The sequence below is a fragment of the Acomys minous genome (genome assembly GCF_964271855.1).
Source record: "Acomys minous genome assembly, chromosome: 17".
Lineage (NCBI taxonomy): Eukaryota > Metazoa > Chordata > Mammalia > Rodentia > Muridae > Acomys > Acomys minous.
The window spans coordinates 17,452,858-17,474,588 of NC_140500.1; the positions used below are offsets into that span (position 1 = coordinate 17,452,858).

The 21,731-nt window shown below is 41.4% G+C and overlaps 1 protein-coding gene across 3 annotated transcripts in view; it reads right to left on the reverse strand.

Moving 5' to 3' along the window:
- Nucleotides 1-4,202: 4,202 nt before the first annotated feature.
- Nucleotides 4,203-21,731, reverse strand: part of KLRF1 (killer cell lectin like receptor F1) — a 163,850-nt gene continuing 146,321 nt past the window's right edge. Inside the window, exons 5-11 of one of the 3 annotated variants that reach the window (XM_084766498.1) lie at nt 21,712-21,731; nt 14,920-15,011; nt 13,719-13,817; nt 12,658-12,786; nt 9,422-9,564; nt 8,396-8,508; nt 4,203-7,139 (exon numbers count right to left, since the gene is read on the reverse strand). The exon at nt 21,712-21,731 is cut by the window's right edge and continues 90 nt beyond it. In XM_084766498.1, coding sequence (XP_084622624.1) covers nt 7,010-7,139; nt 8,396-8,508; nt 9,422-9,564; nt 12,658-12,786; nt 13,719-13,817; nt 14,920-15,010 — 705 coding nt within the window. In that variant the 5' untranslated portion in view covers nt 15,011; nt 21,712-21,731 and the 3' untranslated portion in view covers nt 4,203-7,009. The remainder of the gene's footprint in view (nt 7,140-8,395; nt 8,509-9,421; nt 9,565-12,657; nt 12,787-13,718; nt 13,818-14,919; nt 15,012-21,711) is intronic. The other 2 variants (XM_084766497.1, XM_084766496.1) reach the window with 2 other exon arrangements.

Genomic DNA, 21,731 nt, shown 5'->3' on the forward strand with positions numbered 1-21,731 from the left:
ACTCAGGACCTTTGGAAGAACAGCCAGTGCTCTTAACCTCTGAGGCATTTCTCCAGACCACAACAAGTATTCCTAGGTGCTGAGCCATCTTCTCTAGACCACAATGTTTGAGAATTAAAAACATTTTATGTTTTTCCTAAACTATAATTACTTCAATTCATAAATATGGATTTTGAAAAGATAGACTATTAGTATGGAGCCCATACTGGCCTCTGATTCTCAGCCCTCCTTACAGTGTATGCTGCTCATCCTGGCTGTGTTTGCACATGAGACTTTTAAATAAATGTTGTTTAATATTTCAGATTCACTCTTAGCAAACCTGAGGGCTTCTGAGGAGGTGTTCCACTGTTCCACACTTCCACAGTGACTCTGCTCCCACAGGTCCTAGTTTAAGTACAAAATAGACAAATAACTTTTTTTCATTTACTAGTCCATGTATACTAAACACTAACATTAACTTTGAAACAAACAAACAAACAGGCATGTTAGATTTCAAACCTGGGATAAATAGCTGAAGTACCTATTTAGCATGCTAAAGTAGACATGAACTCCAGGTTCTCCCTGCATCAAGGTTAAGTTTGAGCCTTAACATTTGAATTGAGGATTTAATTGAATTATCTTTATCATCAAAACAGAGTATCACAGTTTTTTTGTATGACTTAGTTTATCCAAATTACTAAAGCTTAACAAAGTGAGAAACGACCAATAAGTTAGACAAATATTACTGTGAACCTGAGTAGACCTTAGGAATTTATAAACCTTAATGATCAAATATATATTGTTAGTTATTTAAATTTTTTAGAAGCTTGATGTTGAAGAGTTAGCAAAGGCATAAGTGTTAGATATAAATTTCTAAGTCAGCTTTTGTTAATATGAGTAGATCTTTATAACCTTAAATTTTTATCATAATAAAAATTACCAATCCAAAATATTACAGAGACTTGTTGTTTCCTTAGTGTAAACAGAGATATAAAAGCTAAGGGCTCAGTAGGACTGAGAAGTTTTATAATTGCTACTTTATACTATTTGGTCATTTTATGATGGTGAAGTCATGTCTTGTACTCTTTAACATTAGAAATATGGCTATCAGCCATGTGGCTGCTTATATCTTGATGACGTCATCAACCAAGTTGGAGGAAAGTAACATGGTTGCTACTCAAAGCCATCTATTTCCCTAAACAAGAATTGAATCTAAGTTACATATACAGTATGTGTGTGTGTATATATATACACATATAGTATATATCTGTTATATATACAGTATATATATATACTTTTAATTATAAGCCTCATTATTTTTAAAGCCAAATTTTGACACGTGTTTTATAGAATTTAAATCATACTCAATGAATTTTAAAATTCTGAATTAGAGTTTATAGCATAGTCTTAAGAGATTTTTTTTTATGACAGAGCACAGAGAAAAAATAGAGATAAAAGATTTAAGAGCAGAAAGTTGTAGAGGCTTAGAGATAAAGACTTTGATATCTTTTCTTTGTGACACGTGTTGTTACAATCTGTGAGAATTTGGAAATCAACTGTGCCTATTTTTAGCCATTGACTTGTACTGAGGCCGAGCTGTAATAATAATATTTGAGTTCATGGAGGAAGAAAGAAAGGGTAACAAAACAAAACAAAACACGGAGAGTCAGGAAGGGCTGTTCCTATAAGTTCTAAGAGTTAAGCCAGAGAAGAAGGTGAAGGATTGCAGGCTGGAGCAAGATACAGCTATAGCGTCCTGGGATTGCGGGCTGGCCGTAGCTCCTAGGGGAGGGAGAAAGAAAGCTACGGGAGAGCAGGGGAAAGGGGGCCAGTAAGGGTCTTCAGCAGAGATACCAGATGAATGTAGATAGTTGTTCATGTGGTAGGCGACCCCAAAGGGCGTAGTAGCAGGCTCCATCGTACAGAGACTCACTTATGGAGCTCCAAGTAAGAAGAAGCAATAAAAAGAGTTCCAGGCTGCCGCAGGGGGGGACTGCAGCTCCTGAGGGAGGTGAAAGCCAGTAGGAGAGAGAGAGAGAGAGAGAGAGAGAGAGAGAGAGACAGAGAGAGACAGAGAGAGACAGAGAGAGACAGAGACAGAGACAGAGAGAGACAGAGACAGAGAGACAGAGAGAGAGACAGAGACAGAGAGACAGAGACAGAGAGAGACAGAGACAGAGACAGAGAGAGAGAGACAGAGAGACAGAGAGAGAGACAGAGAGAGAGACAGAGACAGAGAGAGACAGAGAGAGAGAGAGAGAGAGAGAGAGAGAGAGAGAGAGAGAGTAGGAGAAATGGGAGACGCCCATGGGGGGGGGCGGGCAGGGGCATAGCAGGCTGCAGAAACCAGAAAGGTGCCCACATGGATGGCATTAGCCAGGCAGAGCCCAGAGAGACAACAGCAGCACTTAGAAAGCAGGCAGTGGAAAACATCAGCTGCAGAACCATACTCTAGAATTTGAAATCGAATCTCGTGGGTGGGGGAAGCCAGCAGAAACAAATGTTCCACAGCTACCTTAGGAGAGTCAGAGGCACAGCTTTGCTCAGAACGGCTGAGGTCCTTGGAGAGGGGACTCGTTTATACCATTCCCAGTTTCAGCACCTTAGGAATGAAAAAAAACAAAACAAAACAGAAAGAAAAGAAAGGGGAAAGAACACGGCTGGTGCCCGGTGTTGGCACTAGATGAGAGAAAAAAGAAAAAAAGAAGGAAAGAAAACACGACTGCTTCTAAGGTATGTTGGAAGAGAAAGTTTATTATTATAGATGAGTGGGAGAGCACAGCCAGAGGCAGAGACATCTGGGAGAGTCTACAGTGAGGATGACCAGAATGAACCAGGCCATATGGGGAGGGGGGAAAGAGGACACACACACACACACACACACACACACACACACACACACACACACACACACACCAAAATAGGTGTATTGCCACTGGAGGAAGGGAAGCCCAGCCCCTGGGCTGTAAAAGTGTAGGGTAGGTGGTGGGGTACGCCAGTCAGGAGGACCCTGTAACAGGCCGGGTCTGAGGAGAGCCTGGAGGCTTTTATTAGTTAAACAGGCACCTCAGCCATTTGTCCCAGGTTTGAAACGTACCATCCCACCCTTTTCCTTGATAATAAATACACGATAAGGGGCAACAGAGTTTTCTCTAGGGTGAATTTCTGCTGACACTGGCGTGTCTTTGTTGGGGAGCCATGGAAGCTGGAGTTGTGGTCAAGTCCGGGAAGAGCAGACTACTCTATTCAGGCTTTGTGGGACTTTCTGGGGCTAGGAATTTGCAGGCAACAACTGAAGCAGTCTGTGTGGGTGGACCACCTGGGGCTAGTCACTTTGAAGCTGTCCAGGATACAGCTTTTCAGGGGGACACCTGGAACTCACCGGTTAGTGGAGCAGTCTGCAGTTGATTTGAAATGTTTGGACAGATAGACTAGGGAGAGAAGGCAAAGTCAAGGAGTAAAGGGGAAAATTTTTTCTTAGGTGTACATTTGAAACTTTTAAGCTCATGGTCCTGGTGACTGGAGGAGAGGCGTCCCAGGACCGGGGAGACAGAGATCCCATGCTCAGGAACAGGCAGATGAGAAAACACGCTGTTGTTGACAGGAGTGCTTATCTGGATTCCATTTTGTTATCGTTAAGAAACATATGCTGCCACACAAATATGGTATAAGATTTACTGTAGAAGGGATGAGGAAAGAGAGAAAAGGGGGGAGTGAGGAGGGGGAAGGATGCCTCAGGGAGACAGACAGAGAAAGGGAAGCCTAGAAAGTGGCAGCCTAGTCCTTTTATATCTGGCACTCAGCTGGTGGTGACATCAGGTTAAGAGACCTAGTGGCAGGCCACCTATGTGCTAACACATTTGCCCTGTGAAAGGAGGGTGCAAGTTGATTCTCTGAAGCCTATAAGAGTTTTCTTAAGCAGGCTACCAAGAAGAGACTTGATACCATATGAACATATAGAGGGGAGAGGAGGTCCCTGTCACTCACAGTCATAGGAGAAGGGAGTAAGGGGACAATGGGAGGGAGGGAGGAATGGGAGGATAAAGGAATGGGATAATAAATGAGATGTAATATGAATAAATTAATAAAATATATTTAAAAAGAGTTTTTTGAAGTTAACAAAAAGAGATAAAAAGTTTTAGATATGTTAGCATTTGTTGATCTGGAGATCCTCTGGGGGGGAAAACTTCCATTTTGGACCACTCCTTGAAATTTCCTAGTTAAGTGGCTACAAGATACATGATTGGGGGTGGGGGGAGGTGAAGCAGAATCAGAGTAAATAACCAACTTCAGAATTTGGGAGTGGAATTATGTTGCTGGGGCCTCCAAATGATAATCCTGAGATTTGCAGGAGAAAAACTACTTCACCATTTGGGGCCAAATTTGAAGCAAGCATTATTAAATATTAAATACTGACCAAGAGATGGACTTTAGTCAGGGACCACTTGCTGGAATTTCCTGCGTGGGTGGCCCTAAGACACATGTTGTAGGGCTTTTTAAAGACAAGCCCATGGGTTACCATACTTTGCCATGAGGCCTTTGTTATATTCCAAGAACTACAACTCTGAGCATCTAGTGAGATGAGTTTCTGTCTGAAGAGACTTACCATTTCCTTTGCCTTCCCCTTGGCCCTGGCAAAGGTCTCCCTATGCTGTATATCTTGGTGACTATGCACATGGCAGATCCCCAAGTCACAAGTGCACAACAGCCTCCTGTTCCTCCACATCTCCCTCTATTCTAACTTCCAATCTATTCCAGTTCACAGGCTCCTTCCCCCCAGGCTGCAGCTGCAGACTCCCTGTATAACCAGGGAGGCTTTACCTGGTCTGCTCTCTCTGATCCTGAGAGATATCCCTGGCCATTGGTGATCCTCCCAGCTCCTCTCTGTGGAGGGTGCCATGGCTTCTTCAGACTTCCTCAAATGCCTCTGGCTATTTTCTCTTCCATATTTACAATAAGCCCTTTCCTTTAATGTGCTCATGGAAAACATGATTCGGTGTTGTCACTGCACCCTCACTTACAGTCTGTTTCTCTGTTTCTTTATATCCATGTCAGAATTGTTGAAACCAGGCAAATGTGTGCATAGCCACTAGAAGCTGACTAAGAAAATTATAGAACATTTTGTAAACACACCCAAAGCTGAACAGCAGTTCCTCATCACCAATTACATGCCAGATGCTTGATTCCACACAATGATGAGCAACTGTGTTGGGCTTGGTAATTTTAGTGCCCATATAGAGATGCCCAGTGGGCACCCATTTAGTAAAGCCCAGTTTACAAATGAGGGTTTGACCATGCTTGTTAAATTCATGGTGTTATGAAGTGGATGAGTTCAATCATCAGTTGTGTATGTTAGAAGATCCAGACAAAGCTCTGACAAATCTCCATGTTTTTGTTGTTGTTGTTTGTTTTGTTTTGTTTTTGTTTTGTTTTGTTGTTTTTTGAGACAGAGTTTCTCTGTGTTAGCCTTGGCTGTCCTGGACTCACTTTTGTAGACCAGGCTGGCCTCGAACTCACAGGGATCCGCCTGCCTCTGCCTCCCGAGTGCCAGGATTAAAGGCGTGCGCCACCACGCCCGACTCAAATCTCCATGTTTAAGAGAGCATAAAAGGCTGCAGAGACAGGCAGAGCTAATATTTTAAGATGAAAGGACTGATTAATACCAAGCAAAGTTGTTGAGAGTTCCAAAAATCTAGACATTTACCTGGGTGTTAGCCACTGGTAGCATGACAAAAACATTTTATTGAAGCAGGTAAATCAGAAACCAGATTTTAAAGGAACTTGGAGGAAGAGGTAGAAAGTGGAAAACACAAGTACTGGGAAATTTTTCAGGAAATTCTCAAAAGAGGCGGGAGAAGCTGGAACCAGAAACCACACGTGGCCAGGGGAACATTTTCTTGTAGCTCTTGCAGGTTTGGTCATGATAGAAAGGAAATACTCAAAGAAGAGATCTCCTTGAAAAAATTTAAAAGCCAGAAATCTAAGCTGCAGACTAGGAGATTTTAGTTAGTCAGAGAAGAGATGGATTTATTCACAGTAAGCACAGGAAGAAACAACAAAAAGCCAGCCATGCAGACCGAGTGGTAAAATGCTGAAGAGTCATCTCAAAGTGTCTCCTTTTCTTCTTAAAGTAAAATGAGAGCTTTTGCAAGAGGTGAGTGGAGGCACTGAGGATTGGAGAAAAGTTTCCTTTTAAGTAACCACTGTCAGGAATAGATGCTGAGGTTCTGTGCCAGTGACAGGGTGGCCTAAGGGCTCAGCTGAGATGACTAGGTGTTTCTGCTTGTCTGTGGCCCCATGTTCCACTACTCCTTGGGGTGCCTGGATGCCAGTGAGCCAAGAAGAAACAAATTTGAAACTGTGTGTGTGTGAGTGTGTGTGTGTGTGTGTGTGTGTGTGTGTGTGTGTGTGTGTACAGGAATCCAGTTCAGCTGGGATTGCTTGAGGGAGGGGAAAGGGGAGAAGTCCTTCTCTGAGGATGAAATGATGAAACAACAGCTCTTAGATTGATATTCGGTGCCACAGCTTATATACGCCTTTATTCCAAGGTGAGCAAGTGTTATATGAGCCATGGGGAATGGGAAGGGTATTTTAGAGTAAATGAATTTCATTGGCTGTGGCTGGGATACTGGTGGTGATCTATTTGCATCCAGATGCAAGGTTACATGGCTGGCTACCAGTGACCACCTTGGGGGTTGCTAGGCAATGTACACAGTTGCACAGAGGCAGACATGGAAATATGGGGGGAGCGGTCTCCACTCCTGCCTGCCATCTGAGGATGAGACTTTAAATCTTAAGTTTGAGATTTCTGAGATTTGAACATGCTCCACCTCCCAAGTTCCATGAGAGCTCTTCTTTTTGGAATCACACAGCACACTCTAGAGACAGAGGCAGGAGGATCTTTCTGAACTTGAGGACAGCCTGGTCTATATGAGTTCCAGGACTGCAGGATGAGACCTTGTCTGGAAAAAATATAAATCTCCATAGTAGCTCGTTTTTTTTTTCTAAGAAGAGATGTACCCATGATCATTCAAGCCTTGTTCTCTATAGATGAATCTTGACAAATCCAGTAATTCTGAATATAGCACTTTTCGGAGAAAACACCCTTCTTTGTTATCAAGGCACAGGCACCTTCTTTGACCTGGCCCATGACTTGAAATCTGCAGAGAAAGGGGTCACACATTAGTGAATCCAGGGAGAGCAGGGCTCCACCCCGATACCCACCCTCTGCCAAGTCTGTATTTTCCTTCTTCTCAGATGGGCAATGTACATTTCAAAACTAGAGTCAGCTACCTTGGATGTTGTGCACCCAACAGATTCAATAAAAGAGACCCCACCTCAACAAGGTAGGAGAAACAACTCCCCAAAGTTGTTCTTTGCATATGGACACACACACACACACACACACACACACACACACACACACACACACACACGTACACATACGTGCATTACTATAAGTAAATGCATATCTTGCAAATAAAATGTAAACCAAATTATAAACCTTTTCATCTTCCAGACCCAAATCTCAAATGTCATAACATCAAAACACATTGCCTCACTGCTATGAAAAAATATGTTAACTCTGACAATAATCATAACAATAACTAAAATGTTAGCCTACACTTTGGCATATCGTGAGCATGCTAATGATGGACATACTAACTCCAGACAAGGCTGAGGGCAGAACTAAGTGAAGAAACTTCCTCACACCTTTGTTCTACAGTGTTCAGACCAATCTTTTCTGTCTTAGATAAATAAGTGATAACACAATTTCTTGACTGTGGTAGCCAATCTTGGTTGTCAACTTGGCACACCCTGGGGAAAAGAGAACCTAAACCAAAGAGCTGCCTTGATAAGAATGGCCCATGGCCCTGTTCATGGATCATTATCCTGATTGCTAATTGATGGAAGAGGGTCTAGCCCCCTGTGGATGGTGCCATCCCTGAGCAAGTGGTTCTGGGTGTATAAGAAATGTAGCTGAGCAAGGTGTAGAGAAGAAGCCAGTAAGTGGCATTACTCCATGGCCTCTGCCTCAGTGACTGTCTCCATGTTCCTGTGCTTATAAACTGAATTTCTGACTTGGTAGGGAAGTGTAGGGCAAATGAGCCCTTTCCTCCACCATGCTTCTGATCATGGTGTTTATCACTGAAGCAAAATGCAAATGAGAACAAATTGATTATAATTTTCCTTTCCTAAATTCTGCATTATTAAATTAAATAAAGGTCTAAGTAGGGCCACACATTATTTTAGGAGTCTATCATTCTCTAACACAAATTTATGAAAATGTTAAAAGGTATCCAACTCTTCCCTCCTGCAATCACCTGACCACTTGAAGTTCCCCAGAGCTACCAGTAGGGGGTGGCCAATGACGCTCTTACATTTCCCCAGTGCTATACAAACATCAAACACTCACAACTGTGGGTGTAATGGTGTTCCATCAAGCCACGTCCATGTTTTCTGTGAGTCTGTAATGTTCAATCCAATCCAAAAGTACACCCCATCATGTATTTTACTCTGGATGAAATCCTGAGAAAAGAGACCCAGAGGAAATCAGCTAAGTGCCAGCTATGAAGACAGACACTTCTAACTTCTTTTGTCCAAAAGTAAAAACATTCGGATGCTCATCTTTCCAGCCAGGAAAGTTGTAGGAAATTTTCTGCACATTTAGGAAAAGAACCCCATATGATGAGGTTTTTCCCACTGTGTGACTCTCATGTGCACTCTGTTTGATGGCATTGAGGAGGATACAAATAGTAGTCTATGAAAAGGTACAAAGGAGATCAAAGCAAGAAAGAATGAAACGGCCTAAAGGTGACGGATAATGCAGACATTAAATGGGTGAAAAGACAGGTGACCTTAAACTAAACATCTGTCCTAACTAAAAACCATCCTCCTGATTACCAAGACTCTAGACATACTGGCAAGAATTGAAAATGTTTTATATTTTATTTATTTAGTTATACGGTTTTTTTGAAACAGGATCTCTTGCTGTACAGCCCAGGCTAGCCTAAAACTCACCTATCTCAATCCTGTTGCCTCAGTTTCCCAAATGCTGAAATTGCAGGTGAGCACTTCCATATCTGGCTAAATTGGGAATGTTTTGATGGATCCCTTGGAACCCCCATCATCCTCCATGTAAGAGGATGGTACTAGCAATAAATTATCCTAAGAACCTGACTGTGCCACTTAATTGTACAATAACATAGACAACTTATGCCTCTTGGGAAACTATGTAATAACCTCTGTGGCTATGGGGAAAATTCTGTCTCATAAGTTTAATCTTAGATCTAATTGAGATTATACTTGTACATTGCATTGCATGGTGCCTACCATGTGGCAAATATTTAACAATCGGCATTAATTAACAGCAGATTAATTATGTTGTTATGAAGTGTACCCACTTCTCCCGGGTTAGAAAAAATAAGTTTCAAGAAATTACCAATTCTGCCTTGTCTTGGATCACCAAGAGTTGTGATTTCTTTTCTGTACAAGATATTTTGCTCTCCATCCATGACTTAAAGCTCATGTAAAATTTGTAGCATTTCCCTTGTTTCTGTAACCAGTCATCAGGGCATACTTTTCCTAGAAGAAGAAGAAAAAAAAAACAATATGGGAGAAATAGAAACAAGAAAGAAGTTTGAAGACCAAAAGTAATCGTTGCATTAAGTTTTAAACTTTAAAAGGGAAAGGGGGGGAGCTACAGAGATGGCTCAGTGGGTAAGAGCACTTGCTGCTCCTGCAGGACCCAATTTCAGTACCCAGCAGCTGTGGCAGGTGAAACTCCAGTTCCAGGAAAGAGGACCCAGTTCTGCCTGTGTATACGCTGCACAATATGGTGCCCAGACATGCAGGCAAAAAACTCAAAACATTAAATAAGAGTAAATATTTTTTATTAATTTATTCATATTACATCTCGATTGTTAGCCCTTCCCCTGTTTCCTCCCATTCTTCCCTCCCTCCCACTTCCCCCCTTCTCCCCTCCCCTATGTCTGTGATTGAGGGAGACCTCCTCCCCCTATATATGCTCTTAGAATATCGAGTCTCTTCCTGGTAACTTGCTATTCTTCCTCTGTGTGCCGCCAGGCCTCCTCGTCCAGGGGATGTGGTCAGAAAAGGGGCACCAGAGATCGTGTGAGAGTCAGATCTCACTCTCCACTCAATGGTGGAGAATATCATGTTCGTCGGCTAGGTCTTGGTAGGGGTTCAAAGTTTACTGCCTATTTCTCCTTGGCTGGTGCCTTAGTTTGAGGAGGACCCCAGGACTCAGATCTGCCTGTCACAAAGTTTTTCTTGTAGGTTTCCAGGACCCTGTGGGTCCTACTATTTCCCCATTCTTCCATGCTACTCTCACCTAAAGTCTCAATAGGATGTCCTCTCCTCTGACCCACTTTCTTGGTAAGTAAAGTTTTTCATGGTACGTATCCCTTGGACTAGTGTTTTGATATAAGTGAGTATATACCATTTGTCTCTTTTTGCTTCCGGGTGAACTCACTCATTATGATAATTTCTAGATCAAAGAACTCAAGAAATTAACCACCACAAAACCAAACAACTCAATTGCGAAATGGGGCTTGGAACTTAATAGAGAATTCTCAACAGATGAGTATCAAATGGCCGAGAAACACTTAAAAAAAAAATGCTTGTCCTCGTTAGTCATCAGAGAAATGCAAATCAAAATGACACTGAGATTCCATCTTACACCCATCAGAATGGCTAAGATCAAAAACTCAAATGACACCACATGTTGGTGAGGATGTGGAAAGAGAGGAACACTCCTTCATTGCTGGTGGGAATGCAAACTAGTACAACCACTTTGGAAAGCTATCTGGCACTTTCTCAGAAAAATGGGAATAGGGCTTCCTCAAGACGCAGCTATCCCACTCCTTGGAATATACCCAGGAAACGCTCTACCACACAACAGGGACATATGCTCAACCATGTTCATAGCTGCTTTATACATAATAGCCAGAACATGGAAACAGCCTAAGTGTCCCTCAGTAGAAGAATGGACTAAGAAACTGTGGTACATATACACTATGGAGTAGTACTCAGCTATTAAAAACAAGGAATTCCCGAAATTTGTGGACAAAGAGTAAATATTTTTTTAAAAAGAGAAATGACACTGCCTCGTTTTCAGGGATCCAACCCCCTTCCCACTAATGAACAGTCCTTTGAAGAAGCAAGCCCTAACACACTCACAGTTATTATGTGTTGAATGACTACTATATACGAAGCCTTTTCCCAAATTCTGAAAGTGTGCATATGTATGAAACATTTTCCTTACAAAAACTTAACACAGGTGTAAACATATTAACTTCATATTCCTTCTAATATAAATAAAGACACTAAAGTTAATCTTAATAAAATGCAGAGAAACAAGTTTTGATAGCTGCCTCAAGGTCACAAGGCTGATTAGTGGTGGACGGGGTGGAAATTAAAGCAACAGCAGCACATTTATGTAGAATGCAGAAGAGAGAAACAGTGGCTTCGAAAGGCACGAAAGGGTAAAGTCTACACAAGCAGACCTCTGATTCATGGCCTCTGTCCTTAACCAAACTGTTTGAAAACAGAGGCCAGAGGGTAAAGGGTCTCCTCTACCATTTTAGCAATCAAGATCTGGTAAATTCAGAGCTAAAACGCATCAGAATACAATCTCTAAGTATGTGAAATTTTGCATCAACTATTAACAACATAACACGACACATGGTTTTGGATAATTTTAGTTGATTCCTGTGGGAAATCCCAACCTCTGCTATCAAAGTTTATTTTGTATGCTAATACACAATCCATGTCACATTCAGATTCATTGTTCAATTCTGGACTTTGTTTTATTCTAACTTTTTTGCCTTCTCAATTAAATCATACTTGGTCGGATAGCTTTTATGTGACCACAACCATGCATTCTGTGTCACTAATCTCTACTCTGAAGTCCTCTATGGCTTTATACATTATTTCGTATCAGTTTCAATTTTTATTAATTTATCTATTCACTTTACATCCCAATCATAGCCCTTCCCTCTTCTCTTCCTGGGTCCAATCCTCTCTTCCTTTTCCCCCTCCCCTTCCCTAATTCCTCAGAACAGTGGAGCCCCCTTATCCACCCACTCCAACTCATTAAGCCAAATCATGACTGAGTGCTTCCTCTTCTCCTGTGGCCTGGTGAGGTAGCCCTGCCATGGGCAGGATTGAGCAAAAAGCAGGTAACAGAGTCCTTGTCAGAAACAGTGCCTGCTCCCCTTACTAGAGGACCCACATGAAGCCTGAGTTGCCCATAGGTGACATCTGTGTAAGGGGCCTGGGTCCAGTCTATGCATGGTGCTTGGTTGGTTCTTCAGTCTCCACAAGTCCCCCTGGGCCCTGGCTAGTTGCCTCTTTTGGTCTTCTTGTGAAGCTCCTGTCACTGCCAGGTCCTTCTAGCCTTCCCCCTGATTTTCCACAATACTCCCTGCACTTCACCCAGTGTTTGGCTATGAGCCTCAGCATCTGTTTCAATTAGCTTCTTGGTGGAGCCTCTTAGAGGACAGCTATGCTAGGCTCATATCTGCAAACATAGGAGAGTATCATTAATAGTGTCAAAGGTTGGTTCTCTCCCATGGGGTGGGTCTCAGGTTGGGCCAGGCATTGGCAGAGAAAAATATTTTTTCTTCTTAACATTCGGTAACATGAGCCACTCACCTGTGGAGATTATTCTGCCTTGTTGTTTCTCAGAAGAAATATCCATGCAGCCACAACATCTGGTTTCATTATTACCAAGTATCCCTTCATTATGATTATCACTTAAGGAATATATTCTCAGATGACTTACTGAGAAGAAAAAGAAAAAAATTATATTTTTACATATACAAGCCTGCACACCTTTGTTTTAATAAAATTGCTTTTGGATACACAAACTGCTTGTCAAGAAATGGTCTGGTTAATAATATCTTCACCTATTAATTTGACAAAGGACGTGTAAATATAGAGACGAGGAGGTTTCTTCTTAGCAAGAGCGTTAGAAACAAAATAATGTTATCTAAGTTAAATTAAAAGAGATAAGACTTATTAAAGATTTAATAATTAAAAATTTAAATAAAAAAGCATTCTTTATATTGATTAAAATCCCCTGATGAAGTAGGTCAGAATTGTATGCAAGCTTAAGCTAATCATAGGATCTTTACACTGCTCAGTGTCCTCACATGTATGAAATGAAGAAGTTTCACAATCCATTAGAGTTCTCTTGAGACTTAAACATACTGTAAATCAACCATCAATCACAATTCCTAACAAGGAGTAACTGCCAAGGGAAGCAACAACAGCTGCAGTTGCATGTTTTGTTTGTGTGCGGTCAACTTTAGCAATGGACAGTAATTTAATTTGGACTTGACTTTTCAGCCGTCAGATAAGTCTTGTTCTCCATTTCAAAACATCAAACTTTGTAATATACTTAAAGGACAAAGCCAGCTTCCATAAAACTTCACTAAAATCTACAGCTTCATCTTCTAGAAGAGTTAGGACCAAGCTCACATATTTAGCAATCAGTTAAAGCTAAGGCAAGATAGATTTTCAAAATGATATATGCATAGGGTACCATTGGTGATCACAATGGGACCATTTCATGTCCACAGAAGTAAATTCATGATAGAAACCGCAGTAGAGTAAGATGCAAAGTAATTCTGTAACTTTGGAAAGAGCCAGTCAAACTCCTCAAGAAATACTTTGGTCTCCATATCTGGGCAGGTCACTTTCAAAATACTCACTGTGGATGGCTAATCCTATTACTGTGGCCACCAAGAAAACCAGCACAATGCTAACCAGTCTCAGAGCTGTTCGATGCCATGTTGGACACTCGGGGTAATCTGTAATGATTAAATGTTTTTCTGTAACATTTAAACATCTTAAATAGATTTATAAATGTGTCCAACAACAGAAAACCCTGAGAGTACACACTGTATTAATAGAGGAAAGGGATGTATAATTTGTTAAGTGGGGAGGTAAAGAGGTGTGGCGGCTCACATCTATAAATCCGGCATTCAGGAGGTTTGAGCAGGAGGAGCCTTGTCATGTGCTGACAGCCAGCCTGGGATAACAAAGTCAGACTCTGTCTCAAGCAAACATACAACAACAAAGTCCCCACTCAAGACTGTATGAGGAAAATATAAAATTAATTATCTGACAAGATGGGTTTATTGGATCTAAGTGATCAACATGCTTTATTTAAAATCATTAAATACTCTTAAGTTTGGCAATTTCATCCTCAAATCACAAAATAAAGTGAGTTGTTTAACTTTTATTTGCATATTAACTGACTTACTCAAATATACAAATAATGCTGGAATAATTGAGTAAAAGTCAAACAAACAAACAAAATCAAACAAACAATTGTCTGAGGAGGTAGATGAGCAAGACACATTTTAGTATATTGATTCATGAAACAATCTCGGTCACTAATTATAATTGTATATTTTACTTTAATAAATATACTAATCCTTAATCCTAAACTCAGAAACTCATTACTTCTCAATCTAAATATGTTTATAAACATATTTCATGTGCTAAGAATTGTCTGTTATGAGAGTTATAGATGTAGAGAGTTACACTTTCAATTAGGTATGTAGATAGATGTACATAGATCATTGAAAAATAGGTAAGAGCATTCTTAAGACTAAGCTAGTTTAAGTTCTAAATATTAACACTAAATGTAGAATTAAAATGGATTCTCCACTAAAGCTGGGCAGTGGTGGCTCACTCCTTTAATCCCAGCACTTGGGAGGCAGAGGCAGGTGGAGCTCTGTGAGTTCCAGGACAGTATGGTCAACATGTCAAGCTCCAGGACCACCAAGCATACAAAGAGAAACCTTGTCTTGGAAAACAAAACAAAACAAAACAAGAAACAAAAAATTCCCCACTAACATTCCAGGCACGTAGTCAAGCATCAAGCACAGGACTCTGGATTCTTACCTTTGTATGTCCACTTGTGTTGGCAGTGGTAGGAACGTTTTCTTGGCTTCTTTACAGTGGCTCTTTCTGTGTGCTGCATCTGTCCTACCATCCTATAAATAGAATAATCCATTTTTGAATGAGAAGAAAATAGAGACATCATCTAACAACAAAAAAAGGGCACATAAACATGTAGCACCAAAAATACCGCTTACCACTGTAAAACCACAAAGGATATGGTCAGAGAAGCAAAGGGGAATTTTGCTTTAAACCACAAATTTTATTTTACCACAGATTCAGAAAAACTGCTGAAAATTATGTAGCCAACACTCAGGTTTCTCTACTATCATCTATTATTTTCTTTCCTTATGGAGAAGGACAGACAGAGACGATCAGAGAAAAATGGAGGAAAAGCAGACATGCCAGTTTCATGATTAATTTGCCAGAGTTAATGGCTCAGTATTGATGATTATTTCTAATTAGCCTCTTTCCCATAGCTCATTTGTTCCCTGCATTTTAGGGTCCCCAAGTCTACAACATTACACAGTTCTCACATCCCTCATATCTCTTTGGGACACTTTTGGCTCTTACAATTTCTTACTCCTACTTCTTTTTTTTTTTTTACTAATTTATAGGTTTTGAAAATTTCTCATAAGATATTTCACAGAATGTTTCCACTTTGAAGTAGTCAGATATTTTTCTCGTGGTTACATTTAGGTTGCAGAGTTTTGGACGAAAATAAAAAAGCTGAATTGTCATTCTCACCACATCCTCTAAGAGGCTCCTATGGTCAGCATACTAGATTACAGAAAGCATTTGTCTGTTGTATTTACCACGAAGTTCCTCTACCCGCTCTGCTGGGGGGAAATTATATACATATATAAATCTTCTAGAAGCATTCATGTGACATATTTTATAAGGCTTGGGCCCAGAATCATACCCCACAGTGTCTAGCTTTATGTAAAACTATTAACCTAGCTTTCAGAGTAGCTGTCCCTTTTTCTACTCCCGCCATGAGTGATGGTCCCCAGGACATCATTACTTGATATGGAAAACTTCTTTAATGTTAGCGTTCTAATAGGCCCCTGCTGACAGCCCAGTGCTGGTGTTCTTTGCATTTTCCCAGGGACAGGTGGTGCTGGGCATGCTTAGGTGAAAATTAAGCTCCTGTACATCTTCTTTCCTGGATCTCTCTGGGCTGTAGGCTCAGATCTTACTGCTCTGTGCCTTTCTTTATCACGCAGTGCTCAGAGTTATTTGAGCATTTGAACATTGTATTGTCTGTATTTGCAAATAGATACTGCCAGTTTGCAGAATGTGTCTTCAGTCTCTTTAAACTGCCTTGAACAGCAGTGGGTTTATGATTCAAATAACCCCAAATTTTCTTTCTTTCTTTCTTTCTTTCTTTCTTTCTTTTTATAGTTTGACCTTTAGGGATTATATGTAAAAACCTGTTCACCAAATCAGGTTTATATAATTATCACCTGTGTCTGCTTGTGAGAGTTTCATAATTCTATGTTTTTATATTTAGATTTTTGTTTAAAATTATTTTTAGTTTAAAATACAGATTTTTTATGAGTTATTTAAGATTTTACACACTGAAATCTAATTTTTCACTATCATACACACATGTCTGTGTCTGTGCACACATGATAGTACACATCATGCCTTTTTTGCTGTTGTTTTACTAAAAAAAATTAATCAGTGGTATTGATGTTCTGTTGGGGGAATCATATTCTGTTCTGATTATATATACATCTATTTCTCCTTTTTTGGGTATTCTTTTTAAGAAAAGAAAAGGATCTTGTGTAACCCAAACTAGCCTTGAACTAAATATGTAGGCAAGGTTTACCTTGAACAAGATCCTCCTGCCTCTACCTCACAAGTGCATGGATGACAGGTTTGCACAATGACTCATGCTGTTTTGAACACCACTAACTAGGACATTAAATTTTTCTTTATGAATCCTCCCAATTTTTTTTCCTCTCTCAAAATCGTGATGCCTTTTCTAGTTACTTCTACAAAATTAAAATCAGTTTTCCAAAGTCTTTAAAATGATGAGAAAGGGTTTACTTAAGATTCTAGACTGTGGAGCCAAGGAGCCTTGTGACTCGGGGGGGGGGGGGGGGAGCTGGCCTGGAGCAAGAGTAAGATCAAGGCATATGCACCTCTGCCACCCTTGAGGTAGTCACTTATCCTGGGAGCCAGGTAACAGGTTAAAAGTCCTTTCTTCTTATAAGGTCATGTACAGCAAGTGCCTGCAATTCATCGTCTTGCAAATAAGTCATTCCTAGCACGTTAGCCCTGGCCAGTGTTGTACACTCCCCTGAAAGCCTCTCCCCACTCCCCAAAGGTTTAAATGCCTTTGTTCCTCCCAGTTAAATGAGCTTCTCACTGAGTCTTGCCTCCTAAGAGTCCATTCTCCTTGCACTTAACACTGCCTGAGGTATCCATCCTGCCTCACTTTCCCTCTCCGGATATGCAGGTGTGTAGTGGACAATCATGCTGTGAAGAATCTGAAGGACAGCTGTCCCTGCAAACCTGGGCCTCGAGGAGGCTGCCAGGATACGCAGAAGGAAAGTGAACAATCCTCCTTGGGGGAAGTGTCATTAAGCTTGCCTCTCTGATATAGGAGCTGACAGTCTGTCTTCTCATTCTCTCTCTATTCCAGTTTAACCAATTTTGAGGGACCAAATATATTGAAGAAATGACTGAAGGCTATTCCTTAGCATTGGTACAAGTCCCTCAATCCTCTGCCTGGACCCTGACAGCTAGCTTGGGAGTGGGCAAAAACCCCTATCTTTTTTTTTTTTCTTTCTAAAAGAAAGGATTCTGGTGCCACGGCAACCAATTAAAAACCACTAGGGTGACTACTACTAGGGTGGCTCCTAATGTCTGAAATCTGCAGAAAGCCTTATTTAGGGCTCTAAGAAATCTCCGGTACTGTAAAGTTCTAGGGCCGTACCTTCTTGCCAGAGGCACTTCTATACTTTGTGTATCACGGGGACTACCTTATCACATCAAAAAGAACCCCAATTCAGAGGGCTACTAGCATTACTCAAAACTTGTGGCATGAAACTTGCCCAAAGAGAAGGCACCTCTTTTTGGGAAGAGGTCTATGAAGAGGCAGCTCCCAAGATGGAAGAAGGTGACCCTATGACCCTCCTCAAAGAAATCCAGGAAGGAAAGTCTTCTTCGTCCTGTTTCCTGCCCATTATAGCTGCCCTCTACCAATGTGTAGGCCCCTCAAAGCCCCACCAGAACTGGTGAGACAGTTGTCATTTTTCTCTAGCCAGTTAGCTTTTCCTGTGACGGGAACCTCTATACAGGGATGAATGCCTCCTACAAGTAAGGCAGAATCGGCGCCAAAAATGACGTCTCATGTGGCCATGATGCTTTTTCCACCAAACAAGCTTACAAATGGGAGGAGGCTGACTAGTCTATAGGCACAATGCACCCTCTAGTGGTCAACACTGCCACCAAGACTCTAGGAAGAGATAGTTTGGAAGACTGGAAACTACCCTCACAGTCAGCCTAAAAAGAATTAAAATAAAATAAATGACTTTACCCATCATAAAAACCTAAAGAAACTCTGCCCTGGGTTACCCCCAATTCTAAGGGTTGCTGTTAAATATAACACTCCGTGCCTTGACTGACTCTCCAATGAACCTATCTGGGTTGAACAATCAACCCTCTATCAAGGGAGAAACTTAAAGCATTCACACAGTTACTAACAGAACAACTCCAACAGTAAGGGCAAAATTAATGCCATATTCTATATTTAATCTATATTCTGCAATTAATGCCATGGTCTGTGAGGAAGTTGTCCTCCAGGTGATTCCACTACTTCCTGCATTCTGGGAAAGACCATGCACTGCCATAAACTAAACTTGCCATCACTCTCCAGAAGATACAGTTAAGGCCCAGTGATCCTCTGAGATAAAACAACTTCCTTGGAGATTCAGCCTCCTGGACCCAACCTACTGGAAGGACTACATTCCTCAGACTCACAGCCTTCCCTGGAGATACGGCCTCCACCCAACCTACCTAAAGGACTGCATTCCTGAGACTACAATCCCCGCTTATGGTTTTGTCCTTACTTCCCTGTGACCCCCACCCCTAATTGTAGTTTTTCCTTATAAGCCCATTACCCTTGAATCTCCGGTATCACTCTCCTATCCTACTGTGATCCGAAGCTGTGAGCCCATAATACAAGACCCTGTGTATCTTGCATCGATATCCAATTCTGGTGGTCTTTTGGGGGGAGGTCTCGCGATCTGGGTTATCTTGGTATAACACAACTTCACCATATTTGCCCTTCCTGTAACCCATGGAACACCCCTGCACTTGATATAATAAAGGAGCTCAGGCGGTTGGAGATTGCTACAAGATTTAAGGGCAATCAACAAAACCACGCAGGTCTGGGTTTCTCCCCAGACAGGGCTACCCCTCACCTCTGACATTCCTGCCAATGCCCTCCTCTTAATAATAGAAATTACCCAGGGGTTCTGCTCTTGAACTATGGCACCAGCCAAGGACTATACTTGCAGTAAACATCGAACTCCTACCCAGATCTAGCCAAGGGACAGGACAGTCTCCACAGTTAAGTGGAGAGTGGGGACTGACTTTCACACAAACTCTGGTGCCACATATTTGGCCATGTCCCCTTGATGAGGAGGCCTGATGGCACTCAAAGGAAGGATATCAGCCTACCAAGAAGAGACTTGATACCCTAACATCATATTCAGCGGGAGGTGGACCCCCTCAGTCACAGTCATAGGGAAGGGGAATAGGGTAAAAGCGGGAGGGAGATAGGAATGGGAGGATGCATGGGATGGGATAGCAATTGAGATGTAATATGAATGAATTTATTTTTCAATTAAAAAAAAAGAAAAGAAAAAAGAGAGATTACATTTTAAAAAATAGAAATTAAAGACTGCTTCTTCTCAATCTCTCTCCACCCACAGGATGGCCAATGCTTTACATTCTCGATACATTAACAATTCCGAGCAACCTTATAAATGGCTAGTCTTTCCCCAAAGGCGTGGCAAACAATCCCACATATGCCAGGAGGCCTCACCTCAATGCACCCTCTTAAACCTACCCTTTCCTTCCTTAACTTCCTTCCATGACTTTTGCATTCCTTCAAAGTTTTTTTTGGAAACATTAATCGGCTTTAACAATGGCTTCCTCTCTCCACCAGTATCCTACAGCCTGTCTTTGATCTTCTAAAAAAGAGATTTTTAAAAAAAATCCCTCCTTCCTTCAGGAGCTCTCTCTTCTGATGCAATTCAGGCTTCCTGTGTCCTACTAACAGCTGGACAGAGAGGGATTTGTATTGTACTCGGGAGGAATGCTGTTTCTATGTTAATAAATCTGGAATAGTAGAACTTAACATACAGGTACAAGGACCTCAGATGAGATCTCAGAGCCTATTGTGCCCCAGGTACTTCCACATAATGGTGCTCAAACCCTCTGGTAGTCTAGCTTCTTCCTTGGCCCTGTGTTGGCCACTGGGACCTTCCTCCTACTAGCATCTTGTTTCATCCAATTTCTAAAACAGCCAATAAGCAACGTTGCTAAAATCACTACCAACCGGATTCTGGTTCAGTACCAAACCTTTCCCAACCTAGAGCTTGGGATGGTAATACTTCTCCTTTATGAAACAAGAAACGGGAGGAGTGGGGCCAAGGAGCTGTGTAACTAGGGGAGCCAACCTGCAGCTAGAGTGGGGTTGCATGTCCAAACCCCAAAAATCTTGTTGTGAGAACAGCAAGAGTAGGACTCCTCTATCCCCACCTGGGCTGCAGGTAGCCTTGTGGCCCCCACCTCTGCCATCCTTGAGGTGGTTACATAGCCTCATGGCCAGGTTGCAGGTTAAACTTCCTCTCTCCCCATAAGGTCATGTCTAGCAAGCACCTGAAATTCCTCTTCACGAAAGTAAGGCATTCTCAGCACTTTAGACCCCGGACAATGATGTACACTCACTCCAAAAGCCTCTGCCCACTCCCTAAGGGTTTAAGCAGCCTTAGTTCCCCCACTAAGTGAGCTGTCTCACTGAAGCCTTTCTCCTGGCTGTCTGTTCTCATCACCTGAAGTCTACATCCTGTGATTGTTCCTGCCTTCCTTTCCCTCTCTGGATCCCTCTGCTGTGGTCATGGGCCAATCACATTCTGAAGATCAGGGAGGCAGAGCCAGCAACAACAACTGCACCATAGATAAAACTGGAGAAATTTGACATAATAACAAGGGTGAGAAAACCTCTTCTAAAGGTGTAAAAATCCTCTGCATTTATTGAACAATTTCATCTCTTTAGGAGTTTGTAGTTTCCCATATATAGATGGTATATATTTATGTCTTAATAATTTTAGTGTTTAGTACTATTGTAAATTGTACTTCTAAATGATAAATTCTAATTATGCATTGTTAATATGCAGGAAATAATTAACTTCTTAATGTAAAACTTGAACCCTGAACATTTGAAGCTTTTGAATCTTTTCCTTTCTAGTTTTGGGAATTTTTTATGTTGGTTTTCCAGGAAGTCTACTTGGACAGTCGTGTCATCTGCTACAGGAAACTATTTAATAAAGGCTAACTAAGCTACCATTCTCTTTCTTCCAACAATCTCATAATCAAAAAAAGCAATTCTTTGGTTCATTCTTTTCCACTCTGTATAACTTTTGTTGTGTTCTTATATGAAGCCAGGACTTCTCTTTCTTCATGATGACCTGGGACTTCCAAACTAGTATGGAAACAGGCCGTAAGAATGGATGTCTTTGCTTCTGATTCTAGAAGACATGTCTTGCCTCTTACCTTAAAACCAAATGTTAGCT